We start from the raw sequence: 15,536 nt of genomic DNA on the forward strand, positions 1-15,536 counted from the left end.
GTCCCCCCGAAATCAGTCCAAGGCCATTTGAAGGCAACCCCCGACATTTGACTGAAAGCGAGTGTTTGGTGTATCGTAAAAATATTCGAGGAAAATTTGAATATGAAGTTCTAGGAAGGCCGAGAACGTAATTGAAAGCGAGAGTTTGGTGTATTTCAATTTTTGTTAGCATCGGTTTGAAACTTTTGAATTTCGCAACTACTGAGGCATCAAGTACACACTTCGAGAAGTATTCCTGAATTTTTTCAGATTTTTTTCAGGTCTTAAAAATCTCGAAAATCGCCTGTTCCCTAAAAGACCCAGTGTACACACCGCGACTCGAAAAATATAGTACAGATACGCAGGGTTAAATTTAATTAGTTATTTTTTATTTAGTTTGATACATAGCGCTAATTACGATTGCATATTATTTTTACATAAAAAACCGAAATATAATCCTTGATATAATTGTATTTCTGGCCTAGTTGACACTGAATCAAACATCACTCAAATGAAGCGAGACTATGTGGGTCGCGATAATGTATTTAAAATAATGGATCAAAGCACTCATACATTCTGTCCAATTTTACTGACAGTGAATGACATTTTCGATATCAGTATTATCCAGATATGAGGGTAGGCTCTGCATACCGCATTAGTTGAAAGTTATTACAATATTCGAGGTTTAACGACATTAAAGCATTTTTAGTGGCTGAGAACCGCTGCTAGGATAAAAAGTAGTTATCTTCTTTTTTCATTATAGGATTTTTACGTGCATTTATCAAGTAAAGATATTATTATAAAAATTTTAAACAATTTATGCCAATAATATTAATGTATCCTTCAAAAAGACGAATTTTCAAAAAAATATTTATAACCAAAGAGGTTTATTCATAAAAAACAATAATTGTTTACGAAGTAGTAGTAGTTTTTAATGAAATAGTTCAATTTTTAAGCCAAAAAGACAAATTGCCTACAAGATAGTTGCAAGTTCAAGCGAAAAATTTGATTTTTCACCAACAAAATTAATTCTCTAGCAAAAAGTTAAATTTTGAAATAAACCGTTTTTGAACAAATAGTTAAATTTTCCAACCATATTTTAGATTTTTTTTACAAAAAATATGAATTTTCAACAAAAAGGTATATTTTGTTATCACTTATAAAACAGTTACATTTTCAACAAAAAATGGGATCACTAAATTTACAATTTGAAAAATAATAATTTTTAATACAAAGAAAGACTAGTTTTGAACCAGTTGAATACAACCAAAAAAGACTAAATTTTATCCGTATTCTTAATAAAAAAAAAACATTTTCAGCATACAAAATTAATTTTTTACCAAAAAAGGCGAAATTTTCGACAAATAGTTGAATTTTGAACCAAAGAGGTGTACACTAAAAAAAAATGAATGTCAAATGAAGTAGTTTAATTTTTAACCAAGTAGTTGAATTTCTAGACAAAAAAATAAATTTTTAAATATATAGTTAAATTGTCAAGCGAAGACAATAATTTTCAACCAAGGAGATTAATTTTCTACCAAGAATACAAAATTTTCTTAAAACCGTTGAATTTACTATCGAAAACATGAAGTTTCAATTAAATAGTTAATTTACAAACAAATAATTGTACTTTAAACCAAAAAAGATGAATTTTCAACTAATAATATTAAATGTCTATAAAAAGAATAATTTTCAACAAAATAATTAAATTTTCAAACCAAAGGCATGAATTTTCAACTAAAATGATGAATTTTTGAAAAAAAATTAATTTTCAACGACAGGGTACAACATTCTACAAAATAGTTGCATTTTCAACCAAAAATATTCTTGAAAAATCAAGAAGATTAGTTTAATACAAGAAAATTAAACTAAATACACGAATTTTTATCCAAATAGTTGAAGTTCCATCTAAAAAATGTCGATTGTCAAACAAATATTTGAATTTTTAACTTAAAAAAGTTAATTTTTCGACTAAAAACAGAATAGTTAAATTTTCAGTGAAAGAATCATTTCCCACTAAAACTGAAATGAATTTTCAACAACAACCAGAAAAAAATTTCAAGAAACAAGATTAATTTTTTACTTAAAAAAAAAATTTTTAACAAAAGACGTGACTTCAATCTAAAAATTAAAAATTTAGAAAACAGCTGAATTTTAGAGCACAAACGTTGAATATTTTACACGAACTAACGAAGGATACTTTTTAATAAAGAAAAATGAATTTTCAACCAAAATTTTTTAATTTTCGACTAAAGAAGATAAATTTCCAACCAAAAATGGGATCGTTAAATTTTTAGTTACAAAATTATTTTCCGACAAAATAAAAAAAGTTAATATTTCTAACCAGTTAAGAGCAACCTAACATTTTTAACTTAATATTTAAATTTTTAACGAAAGAAAATTTTCCACCATGAAGATTAACGCTCTATCAAGAAACATAAGTTTCTAACAGAATTGTCGAATTTTCAAGCCAACAAAATAAATTACCTACAAAACAGTTGCAATTTCAACCTAATAATATAACTTTTTAACAGAAAAGTTGATTTTTCACCGAATAGTTCTTAAATTTTGAAAATAAAACAGTTTTTAATGGACTATTTGATTTTTCTGCCCATATTTTTCAATTTTCAACCCAAAATATGAATTGTCAATGTGAAAGTTAATTTTTCATTAAATATGTTATTTTTCTACAAGAAAAGTTTACCAAAATAAATGATAGTTTCACTAAATATTTGAATTCTCCATTAGAAAAGATATATTTTCAATCGAAAAATTAAAATTTTCAGTCAAAAGAATTATTTAAAAAAAATGAGTGTTTAACGAAATAATTAAATTTTTTACTAAAAAGTTTAATTTTCTCGAAAAAAACGGCTTTTTAACTAATTATATGACTTTTTTCGAAATATGTAATTGAATTTTCAACTAAAGAAGATCAATTTTTAAAAACAAATAGATGAATTTTCAACTAGAAAAGTTAGTTTTTAACCACAAATAGAATAGTGAAATTCTCAGTTAAAAAAATTGATTTTCAACCAAAATTATAAGAAATTTTTAACAAAATAGATAAATTTTCAACAAATAAGAGGAACATTCCACAAAAAAACGAACTGTTAACAAAGTACTTTAAAAAAAGTAACTTTCATAACATTCTGATAAAAATTTCTCAAACAGTGGTTCTCATCTCTTCATAAGCCCTAACAATCTTCAACAAGAAAATTAATTTTTCAAATAACATTTCAACTTTCATAATATTAAGATCAAATTTTCTTAAGCAGTGGTTCTCAACTCTTCATAGAACCTACAATTGTTGTATTTTTGCTGATCTGTCGTTCTTCTTGAATCCCAACCATTCAAAAGAAAATCAAAACATTCATTTAAATCTTCATGGAGGGAGCTTTCTCAGAATTCCCACCAGCAATCAATCTCAAAAATATGGTAAGCGTAAAGCATTACTCATTACGCACCCTTGGAAAGTCTCCTTCAACCAGAGACCTTGTATTAGAATATTTGCAGTTCTCCGCTGGTTTACGTAACCCTGCGTCCTCGTCTACAGGTTATTCATTTCGTCGTGAGGGACATTAGCGTCAACGCTAACTTTAACGTCTGGTGGAGACTTTTCGAGGGGTGAAGTAGACTTGAGTAAAGAGAAAAGGGGTCGAACGTGGTGGCGTTTGAAGTAGCGTTTCCCCGGCACAAACGACCCTCTTAATCAATCGCCGGCACCTTTATCAAGCCCAACCACCCCCACCCACCCTCAAACATCCCCGATTCTCGACAGCTATGTGGAACCAACTTCACCTCGGAACCAAAGCCTAAAGCCGTCGTAACAAGCCGCAACTTCGATAAATCTTTCCGAAGGGCGTTCCACGGTCCATGTTTCGCTGGAATGAGAAACGCGAGATCGCAACCAACCCTGGAAAATCCTGCCTCTTTCGAATCGTGGATCAGAGTTGGAATCCGAGGGTTCGACAATTTCATTTCTTTTATACTCTAACCGGCTCTTTTACTCGATAAACTTTCTTTAGGCCTACTTGTTACCAACCAGGAGGGTTCCATTGTTGGCGGGTTGAGAAATGACCAATTTTCATTGACGAAAATATTAAACTTTCCTTATTCACTGAGTTACAGTGAATTACAGTGACTTTTATTCATTGAGGTCGTAAAGGCTCTTTCGCGAGCGAAAACAACATTACCGCACAACCATTACACCACTGCCGACCACCGCACGACCACCAATACTGTCGGCCAACACATGACCATCACACCGCTATCAGCCACTACAAGACTACCAATACCGTTGACCACCACGCGACCATCGCACAACCATCATCCACTGCACGAACATTACACCACCATTGGCAAACCGCACGACCACCGAACTACCGTGCGCTTCAAAGACCAAATTATATCTGACTCTAAAATATCATCTGATTTCACACTAGACTTGTAGATTTGAAATGGTCACAATAAATGAAATAATAAACTTACGATTTAGAGCATGGAGTTCAATAAGTTTAAAATAAATTAGGAAAAATTCTAGGGAATTCAAAAAGATTGGATGAAATGCCCTAAAATTCAAAGTGAGTTTATAAGACTTTATGATGAATTAAACAAAAAATAAATATTAAAAAAATTCGTTCAATTTCGAAGAATTTAGATAAAATTAATCAGAATTCAGGATAAACTCCAATTTAGTTCAAATAAATTGCATATCATATTTTTAAATCTCTTCCAATTTTGGAACTCCTATGAAATCCATCACTTCTGGTTAATAAATTCTTTGAAATTCATTTTAATATTATAAAATCCCGTGAAATCAGAAGAAATTTGATATTTTGTGCAATTCTAAAAAATTAATGAAATTTCCTGGGAACCTTTTAAAAAACTCTAAAAGACCTCAAGTCCTTTCAAATTTCTTCGAAACGCCCTAAAATCTTCAAAATTCTTTACATTTTTTAAAATAAATAAAAATCTTCAAATTTCCTTCAAATTATTAAAATCTATTAAAAGTAACCTGAGATATTTTACATCCATTGAAATCTCTTAAAATCGCTGACTATTTTTTCTCAATTTCTTTAAAATTCCTTGAAATTTCTAGAAATAAAGTAAAATATTTAAAATTCATGTGTTATTCTTAAAGTTAATTTAAAGTACACTAAAATGATTAAAATGCTTTTAAATGACTTGAAATCCTTTTCATTTTTTTAAAGCTTCTAAGATTCTTTGGAATTTTTAAAACTACTTAAAAATCTTTAAACATTCTTAAATTCCCTTTAAATGATTGAAATCTTACCAATTCTTGGAATTTGCATCAAATTATTGAAATCCATTAAAAATACCGTACAATATTTGAAATCGTAAAAAATCTTTTGAAATACCTTGACATTTTTAAAAGATTTCAGAATTTATTGGGATTTTTAAAACTGTTTTAAAATCTTTAAAATTCTATAAATTCTTTTTACATTATTTAAATCTATTAAAAATACCTTAAGATGTTTAAAATCCTTTAAAATATTTTGAAATCCATTAAGATTCTTTAAAGCTCTTAAAAAATCCTTGAAAGTTTTACAAATACTCTAAAATCCTTAAATTTCCTTCAGATTATTGAAATCTATTAAAAATACGCTAAGCTATTTTAAATCCTTTAACATCTTTTTAAATTCCTTACATTTTTTTAAGTCTTGAAACTTTCTTGAAATTTTTTATTATAGCAAAATCTCTAAAATAATCTAATTCCTATCAAATTATTGAAATTCATTAAAAGTATCCTAGGATAGTTTACACTTCTTAAAATCTTTTGAAATTGTTTAAAATGTTGTGATGCTATAAAGAAATTCTTTGGAATTTTAAAAATAATTTCAAATTTTTTTAATTAAGATGTTTAAAATCCTTTTAAACTTTCCGAAATCCCTTGTAATTGTTGAAAGCTCTTAAAAATTCTTTAAAATTTGTGAAAATACTCTGGAATCTTGAAAATTCTTTAAATTACATTTAAATTATTGAAATATATTTAACACATCCTAAGATAATTAAAATCCTTTAAAATATATTAAAATCCCTTACAACTTTTTAAAGCTCTTAAAAGTTCCTTGGAATTTTAAGGAACACGCTGAGATCTTTGAAATCTTTCGAAATCACTTCAATTTATTGAAATATATTAGGTATACATCAAAATATTTCAATTTTTTAAAAGTCTTTTGAGATCCCTTGGAATTTTGAAGAAAACATACAAAAATATTTAATAAAATCGTTTAAAATATTTGAAAAATATTTTTAATTTGCAACGCTCTAAAAAGTGTTATGAAAATTCTTTTAACACTCCAAACTATTTCAATTTATTATTAAATCTCTTTAAATTATTTAAATCTATTGAAAACTTCTTAGAATCTTTTATACTACTCGAAAATATTTTCAGAGACTTCTGTAAAATTCAGAAATAGGTGTAAATCTGAATTCAATTATTTTCGACCCGTGGACAATTTATTGAAAGAAAAGTAATTATCTCATTGAATAAAGTGACTATAGATAGTTCATTTTTAAAAAGTGACTAAAAAGCGATTTGAGAAAAAAGTAACTAAAAGTGACTGCGGTCGTCTTGATTATTTTTGACACCTTGTTATTAAAATCGAACGTAATACTAACTAACCACCACTTTAGTTTCAACTATGATAATATTAGTTTATTATATAGAATTAGTTTTATTCCTGAAAAAAAGATCTGCTTTCGCTCCTCTGGGAATCGAACCACAGAACTTCATATATCCGGCCAGGTGCTTTTCCATTAAGCTATTTGAGAGATCGGAATAAGAACTTTTTATTCAAGAAAATAACGTTAATTTTTAGCAAGATGGTAATGGTGCAAATAATTGTTTTAAGGAAATCTATCAGACTAGAGGGAAAATAATTTTTCCAAATTTCAAATAAAATTTTTCTTGAAAAAAAAAGGTCTTTCACTCCACTAGGAATTGAACCACAGAACTTCTGATATCCAACTAAGAGCTTTTCCATTAAGCTATTAGAGAGATCAGAATAAGAACTTGTATTCAAGATAATAACGCTAATTGTTAGCAAGATGGTAATGATACAAGTAAGTATTTAAAATGAATCTGTTAAATAATTATTACATAGAGTTATTAACAAGCTATTTTTTTTAATGCAGTCCTTCTCAAGTTAATAAAATTTCTAATATTCCTGAAAATAGTGCAATCAGCACTAGAGCCTCGATCTCTTATAAAAGTTCTACCTGCAGCTGACTCCACTAGGGAGTTGATTGAAATCCAAGATTAGAAATCAACCATCACGATGAGTTTGAAGAGGAATCAGAGTCAGAAACTAGGTCAACTTCTAGAAGAAAAATGAAAAGTAAATATCGATATTCAGATAATCTGGATGACTGATTATAATTATATGTGGGAATATTACTTATGGATCAGGAAATTCAATTTTCACATCCTATAACCTTGAATTAAGTATCCTATTCTCTCATCCAGGGTGGCCGTAAAACATTATTTTCAAAATTTCATGATTTTTCCCTGATATTCTCCCTAATAATTTTTCATTTTGCCTAACAATTATTATTCACTGACCAGCATTTTAATCTTGTAACATTTTTAACCCAGCATCTTTTATTAACGTAATTAAAAACAATATTTCATATTAAGCTTTCAATTTCTCAAATTTATTTATTTCAACACAGGAGCTCGACTTTTTGAATTTTAATAAATGGATTTTCAGCATGAGAAGAGTGATTTTTAACCAATTTTTTGACATTTTAAACAAAACAATTTCATTTTCAATCAAACAATTAAATCTATTTAAAAACAGTTAGATTTTAACCAAAAAAAAAGGATAAATCTTCAATCGAAAAGGAATAGTTTTCTGTCCAGATAGAAGAATTTTCAACAGAATAATTGAATTTTACACTAATTACTTGATTTTAGACCTACAAAGATGGAGTTTCAACCAAACAGTCAAATTAAAAAAAAAAAAAACAAAATTCAAACTCAATCAAACTTTTAAAAAGAGTTTAATTTTCAGCATAGAAAGATTAATTTTCAACAAAAGGATGAATTCTGAGCGAAAAATGTAATAGTTCATAAGAGAAAGTTCATTTTTAATAAAAAAAGACAAATTTTCAACAAAATAGTTCAATTTTCTTGTCAAACAATTTTTAAGTTAAATACATATTTACATTTACAGCCATGCATTTGAACTTCCGAGCAAAAGAGGAAAATTTTCGACAAAGCAATTGAACCTTCAACGAAACTGCTTAATATTGAACTTACAAAGATTAATTTTAAATCAAATTATACATTTTTTAATAAAAGCAGTTTACACTTGAACTCAGAACAGTTACATTTTCAATTAAACGTATTAATTTTTAAGCAAAGAGCTAAATTTTCATAAAATAATTAAATTTTTAACAAAAAAAGTTAAATTTTTAACCAAATAGTTTAATTTTTTCACCTATAATTTTTAATTGTCAACCAAAAATACGCCAACAATATTTCGGTCAAAAAAGCTTAAATGTGAACAACAATATACCTTAATATTCAAATTTAATTAATATAACTCTTAGTAACAATAATTGAATTTCCAACAAAATAGTCCAATTTTAAATCAGAGAGATGTATTTGGAACTGAATGATGGATTTTTCAAGTAAAAAAGAAGAACATTTTTAACATTTTTAGTAAAAAAAAAATTAATTCTAAACCTAAAAAAAAAAAAAAATTTCAAGGAAAAATATTAAGTTTCTAAAAAAAGACGAATTTTTAATTTAAAAGAAATTCTTTAAATAGTTGAATTTTAAAACTAATAGTCGATTTATTAAACAAAAAGTTGCAATTTCAACTAAAAAGAATAATTTTTGAATAGCAGAAAGCATATTTTTAATAAGATAGTCCAATTTTTTCCGAAGAGAATAATTTCCATTTAAAAAATTACTTTTGAACCAAATAGCTATAATTTTAATTTAGAAAAAGAAATGTAATAAAAAAAAGAATTTTTTATCAAAAGGATGAATTTTTAATAAAACAATTTAACTGTGAAACAAAAATATGAATTTTTAACTAAAACTATGATTCTTTAACTGCAATAGTTTAATTTTCAGTTACAAAAATTAATTTTCAACCAAGGAAAAACGGAATTTTTTACAAAAGGGATGAAGTTGTAACTAAAATTATGATTCTTCGAACCAAAAGATTTTTTAACAACGCGGTTTAACCTTCAACCAAGTAATCAAGCTTTAATCAATAAATATGAGTTTTTCTAAATAAAAAATTCTTTACAAAAATAGTTGAATTTTTATTCCAAAAACGTCATTTTCAACCAAACAGATGAATTTTTAACAAAAGAAGGAAAAAATTTAAGCCAACAATATTAATTTTCTACCAAAAATAAGAATTTATAATTAAATAGATAACTTTTGAACGAAATAGTTAAACCTTCTACCAAAGAGATACATTTCGAACTAAAATGATCTAACAACAATAATTTATAAAAAAAGGTCAACTTTTAAGCAAGGAGTTCAATTTTTAAGAAAAAAATGCATTTTCAGAAAATTATGTTATAGTAGATATTTCAACCAAAAATAATTTTAATTTTTAATAAAAAAACAGTTGAATTGAACCAAAAAGACTAATTTTCAACAAAACCGTCGAAATTTCATCCAGAAAGTTTCGCTTACTTCTCCTAAACTTTTCATTATCAACCAAGTTTCCTGACGTTTTCCTAACTACCGGGTTTTCCTTAATATGCGGCCCTCGTTAAGAATGCATTTGATAGAATTTTATTCAATTTCAAAAGTTCAGTTAAAAATTTATGAAGATTAACGTTCGTAGCTAAATAATATTGCCACCTTCAAAATTATTGAATTAGTTTAAGCCAATTTTGCACTTAAACTGTTTTAATGACTATAGGGTTACTGAAGCACAAAGTCTGTGAAATTTTGACTTAGGTAGTTGGCAAAGTCAGTTATTCTCTACAGGAAGCCTCTTGAACACTTTGCAAGAGTGAATTTCCCGAGTGAAGTTTCAAAGTTTCGGTAATTTTAGTCACTATCCAGACGATCAAAATTTTCGATCCGTAAATGCCCCACTGCTCACAATTTACATATTAAATCATTTGAGTAGAACACATACAAGTTAAAGATGTAATTAATTTTTCTAATTTTTCTAACTTCTGTCTCATCCCGGATTTGTACCAGGAACGCCACAATCAATGAGTAGAACGTTAACCAATTACGCCACTGAGGCCGAAGCAGATCCTTTCCTATTATTTTTAAATTCTTTTTTTTAAGCTACCTCATTCTGACGCTGAAGGATTTTTTCTCGTTTTTCAAAATTATCTTTTGGAAGTAATCATCTTAGCATCAAAGTTTGTATTAATTAAAGAGTTAAATAGAATTATTTATTGGAAATTTCAAAACTTGAGAATCACTGTTTGGCACTTACGGTTCATGTTACTGTTTTTAAGCTTTTTTATAGAGGTACAAGTCAATAAGAAAGGACGGAGAAAATATAAGGCTGATTCGAAAAGTCTGAATTGAAATGCGAGCAGTAGTTCTCAACTACTTACAAAGAACCCGAATTTAAAAGCTTTTATCGGGTCTGACAGGTTCGTATGTGACTTTACGGAGATAGCGTTGCTTCTTTTCTTCTTCTTATGTTTTTTCTTTTTTTCCTTTCTTAAAACATCGTATTCACAATGTCTCGAATAAATTTTTGTTGAAAACCTGATAACTTGTACACTGCGTAAATATAACTTTGAATACTTATTCTTAATTTTTTCTTTGGAATTTCCCGTAATTTTTTTAAAGAGAATTTCAAGATAAAGAATTTAATTTTTAAACCTTATACTTAAAAAAAAGTTTTCATTGTGCATTATTCATTAATAATAAATGCCTGTGTATATGTATTTATATCTTAAGAGACATGTTAGGAAAAATGCAAATCAGTTTAGACGATATTTAGAAAAAACTTCTTACATTTTAAATAAAATTTAAGTTTTGTTGGTTTCAAGATATATCAAAAAAGAATTAGAAAGATTTTTAGAACATTTTTTTCAGTTTGATGGTTTTAAAAACAGGCTAAACAAATTTTGCATTATTTTCAAAGATAATTTGAAGTTTTAAAACTTTTGAAGAAATTCGAAAATGATTTAAGCCTTGAGAAGGTTTAAAAAACATGTTTAAGCATTTCGAAGACATTTTAACAAAAAATTTAAAAGCTTTTTAAGATTTTTGAAAGGTTACAAAACAATAAAAAAATTCCTAAGATTCATGAGAAAATTACAAACATTTTATATTTCGAAAAATTAGCTTTTAAAAATTAAATTTTTTTTTAATATTTCTAAAAATTCCTATAGAACCCGAAAGATTTTTAAGCTATTTTTTCATTTAAAAATCTAGTCTTATTTAACACAAAGTTTTACGATGATGAAAACTTTTTTTCAAGCTTATTATAAAAAATTTTAATGTTTTTTTATTTCGAAAAATTAATATCAAGAGGATATTTATAAATATTTTTTAACTTTTTAGAAGGACCGACTCGAGTTTTTTTCTTTCTTGCTTGAATAGAAAATCATTTTTGGTTGAAAATTCAAATCTCTTGCTAAAAATTCGTCTTTTTGATTTGATAATTCACATCTTGTATCAGAATTTGTACATTTTTTCTTAAATTGAACTTTCTAGTTGAAAATTAATCTTCTTGTTCAAAAATCAATTATTTCGGTTAAGAATAATTATATTTAGATCAATTTAGTTGCTTTTGATTTAAATTCTTTCGGTTGAAATATCAATTACGTATTACATTTTTCATAGAAAAACATATTTTTTGGTTGAAAGTTAAATTATTTGGTGGAAAATGAACCTTTTTTATGTACATTTTAATTTTACTTATTTGAAATCTTCAAATTCTTTTAAAATTTTTTCAACAGTCTCAGAATTTTTTTTGCATATAACCTTAAAATAAATAGCAAAGGCACTTTTTCCCTGTAAAATTACAATTTGATTAATTATTTTTCTTTCTTGAATGCAAATTTTTTTTCGTTAAAAGTTCAGCTATTTTCGTGAAAATTGTCTTTTTTTATTCGAAAATCCAACTTTTTACAAAAAAAATCGTTGTTTTTGGATGAATTAATATTTTCATTAAAAATTTATCTTTTTTCGGTAGAGATTTATTGTTTTAAGTTAAAATGTATGTCTTTGGCTGTTAATTAATCTTTTTTTTTAAATTGAAATATCAATTATTTGATTATTCTTTACAAATTAATCTTTTCTTAGTTAAAAATACAACCTGTTAGAAATCAAAATTTTTTTTGGCTGAACTTTTTGTACGGAAAAATCATTTTTGATTTAAAATTAAACTATTTTTTTCAAAACTGGTCTTTTTAGTTTTATAATTCACATCTTTGCGCAAAAATTCAACCGTTTCTGATTGAAAATTAGAATCTTTCTTGATTGAAATACAAATTTTTACAATTCTCTTTACGATTTCTGGTTTTTTTGTTGTTAAATATATAACTTGCAAAAAATTGAAATCTTCGAAAAATAACAAATAATTCTTAAAAATAAGAATAAAAAAAATAAACATCACATACCTGCACTAGCCGCACCTAGCCTAAGGACAGCATCGCCTTGTAAGGAGATGGATAAAGTGGCCGTATCCTCGAGACGAGCGAGGACCTCTTCTGGAATATCCTCAGGTTCGCGGAGGCGGAGGGTAACTTCACCTCCGCCTCCGCCCCCTTGACCATTTCCACCCCCGGGACTGGTCGAGGCTGAATACATGAAAACTGATCCGTATCCATGCAGTGACTGCAAAGGCAGCCTCACGCCACCTACTTCCCCGACCGGACCCTAAAATCAGAAAAAAAACCCAATTAAAATCACAAAACTCAACATTTATTTAGAAAAATTTGCATTTCTGTTGCGACATTTTTTTCAAATTTGCATATATTTTAGTGTGGAAAACATTGATTATCCGACTACTGGTTATCGCTATCGTTATCGATTGAAAGTGTAACTTTTTTATGGTCACTTTTTAAAGCACTTATTTATATCTCTATTCTTTCTAAAATCATTTTTTGATTAAATCACTTTTTTAAAAGAAAGTTTGGCTTTAAAAATAAAAAAATGTTTTAAGTAACTTATTTGATTATTAAAAAAAAATTAAATCCCTTTAATTGCTTTCAATTCATTTGCATACTTATGGTTTTTATCAGATTCACAATCACTAATTTAATTCACGTCAACTTATCTGATTTAGATGGAATTGGGGTTTAACCATATTGTTTAGTGAACTTGAATTATTTTTTATTCATATTGATTTCCTATGAATTCCATCGAAATTTCTTGAATTCCTTGAATTCGTTTAAGTTTATTACAATTCTAATTGAATCAATGGAATATTTTTTATTAATATTTGGTTTTCAATTCAAACGATTTAACTTGAAATTCACTCTGAATTTCTATTACTACTACCTGGATTCTTTTAAATTATTTTGAACTCTCTTAAACTTTTCTATTCACCTTGCGTATTACCTAATTCACTTGAATTCTTCTAAAGTCAATCAATCCTACCTAATTCACTGAAATTAATTTTTTTAATTCTTGAGCATTAAATCAAATTCCTTTTAAATATCTAGAATTTTACGCAGTGAATCCCAATTTAAATCAAATCAATTGATCTTCTCAATATTTTGGAATTGTTTTTATTTATCTTGAATTTTTACAAATTAAAATTTTTCTTTCAGTTATATTCTTTTGAATTCTTATGAATTTCATTTAAGTATCTTCAATAAGATTTAATTTTTCTAAGTTAACTCCAATCTGAGTGAAATCAATGAAGATTTTAAATTAAAAAAATGTTTCTTAACTTATCTGAATTCTTGTAGAATTTTCCCTGCATTCTTATTAATTTAGTATCACTTCTTTACAAAAAATTAGAAATAATTTGTAATTTCTTCAATTTTTTCAACTCTCGCTGAATTCTTTTGAATTAACTGGAATTATTATAAATTATATAAATTATATTCAATTAAATAAATTTTTAAAAATTCACTTTTTTCTGATTCGTTGGGATTTTCAATTAAAATTCTGTTAACTTCGCCCTGAATTATGCTCCTTAAGAATTGAATGGAAGACACGATTGAATTCTTAAAATTTATTTATTTCTAATCAATTACATGGATTCAATTTATGTTCTTTTTTTAGTAAAACTGAATTCCTTTAAACACATATTGAGTTCTCATACATTTGCTCAAATTCTTTAAAATTTTCTTGAATTTTGCACTATCCATTTCAAACTTAATCATAAGAATTGATTTTCGCAATGTTTCCAAATTTTGTTCGATTCACATGAAGATTTTTTATTCACTTTGAATTTTTAGAAATTCTATTTAATTTTTCTGATTTCCTTTACGTTTTCCTAAATCCAATCGAATTTTATATTATTCCTGGATTTCTTTTTAAATTACTTTAATTATGTTAAATTTTCCCTGAACTATATTCCACTGATTAGAAATAAGAGTAAACTCTTATTTCTAATCAGTGGAATATTTTGGGTTTTTTAAAACTTTGAATTCTTTTGATTTTTTTTTATATTCTTATACGTCCAATTTTATTAAAATCAGTTAAATCTTCTGGATTATCTTTCGATGTGTGTATTTAAATTCATTTGGAATTAACCTTGAAGTCTTGCTAATTTATTGTTATTTATTTACACAAATTTTGGATTTTTTAACTTTTGAAATCCTTCTCAGTTAAAAAATTTTTTTTAGCGTTCTTTTAGGTTCACTCAAATATTTCTAAAATCAATTAAATGTTTTAAATTATTAAAAATTTACATTTAATTTTTATGGACTTCATGAATTCATCTTGTTTTACTTAAATTCGCTCAAATTATATCTAATCCATCAGTTTATGTTTTGAATTTATACTGAATTCGTGAAAACTTAGCTGGAATTATTCTAAATTTCATCGAATTCTTTTGAATTCATAAAATTATTAGAAAATTTTGATCAGTGAGAAAAAACATTTTCTGGCTAGTATCCAAAAGAAGTAAAAAGAAAATAGTTGGAATCGGTTCATATCTTCTGTTTTCTTTTTTGTTTCAAAATGTGAAAACGCCTGTTTTTTTATTAATGCAAACACAAATTTTTTGAAAAAGTTGAATATGTCGAACCTGAATTTTCTTAAGAAAAAAATTTGTTTTGCAATTCAAAACGCTCCAAGATCGTAAAAAATCCAAATTACCAAAATCTCAAAATGCCTAAATCACGAAAAAATTTGTTATCAGAAGTATCAAAATGATAATATGTTCTTTGGTTTCCAGCTGAAGGACCAAACAAAAAAATCGTGTTTCCTGTACATGGTGAAAGATTCTAAATTGAGCAGAAAACCGTTTTTTTCTTCTAATTTTTTTCTTACTATTGTTCACGAGGAGAAACTGTATATAAGAAAAATTCGCTTTGGATTTTGAGAAAACTATAAAGTTTTCATTCAATTTTAAACTAAAAAAAGAGATCAGGTGATATCGAGAGATTATATTTTTTTAGCT

The 15,536-nt window shown here is 26.6% G+C and overlaps 1 protein-coding gene across 1 annotated transcript in view; it reads right to left on the bottom strand.

Annotated features, from left to right (window-relative positions):
* LOC117172305 (transcriptional-regulating factor 1) overlaps window positions 1-15,536 on the bottom strand; it is a 640,201-nt gene that overhangs the window by 356,033 nt on the left and 268,632 nt on the right. The window contains exon 3 of the mRNA XM_033360077.1: window positions 12,577-12,835. Coding sequence (XP_033215968.1) covers window positions 12,577-12,835 — 259 coding nt within the window. The remainder of the gene's footprint in view (window positions 1-12,576; window positions 12,836-15,536) is intronic.

This window comes from Belonocnema kinseyi, chromosome 5 (genome assembly GCF_010883055.1).
Source record: "Belonocnema kinseyi isolate 2016_QV_RU_SX_M_011 chromosome 5, B_treatae_v1, whole genome shotgun sequence".
NCBI lineage: Eukaryota > Metazoa > Arthropoda > Insecta > Hymenoptera > Cynipidae > Belonocnema > Belonocnema kinseyi.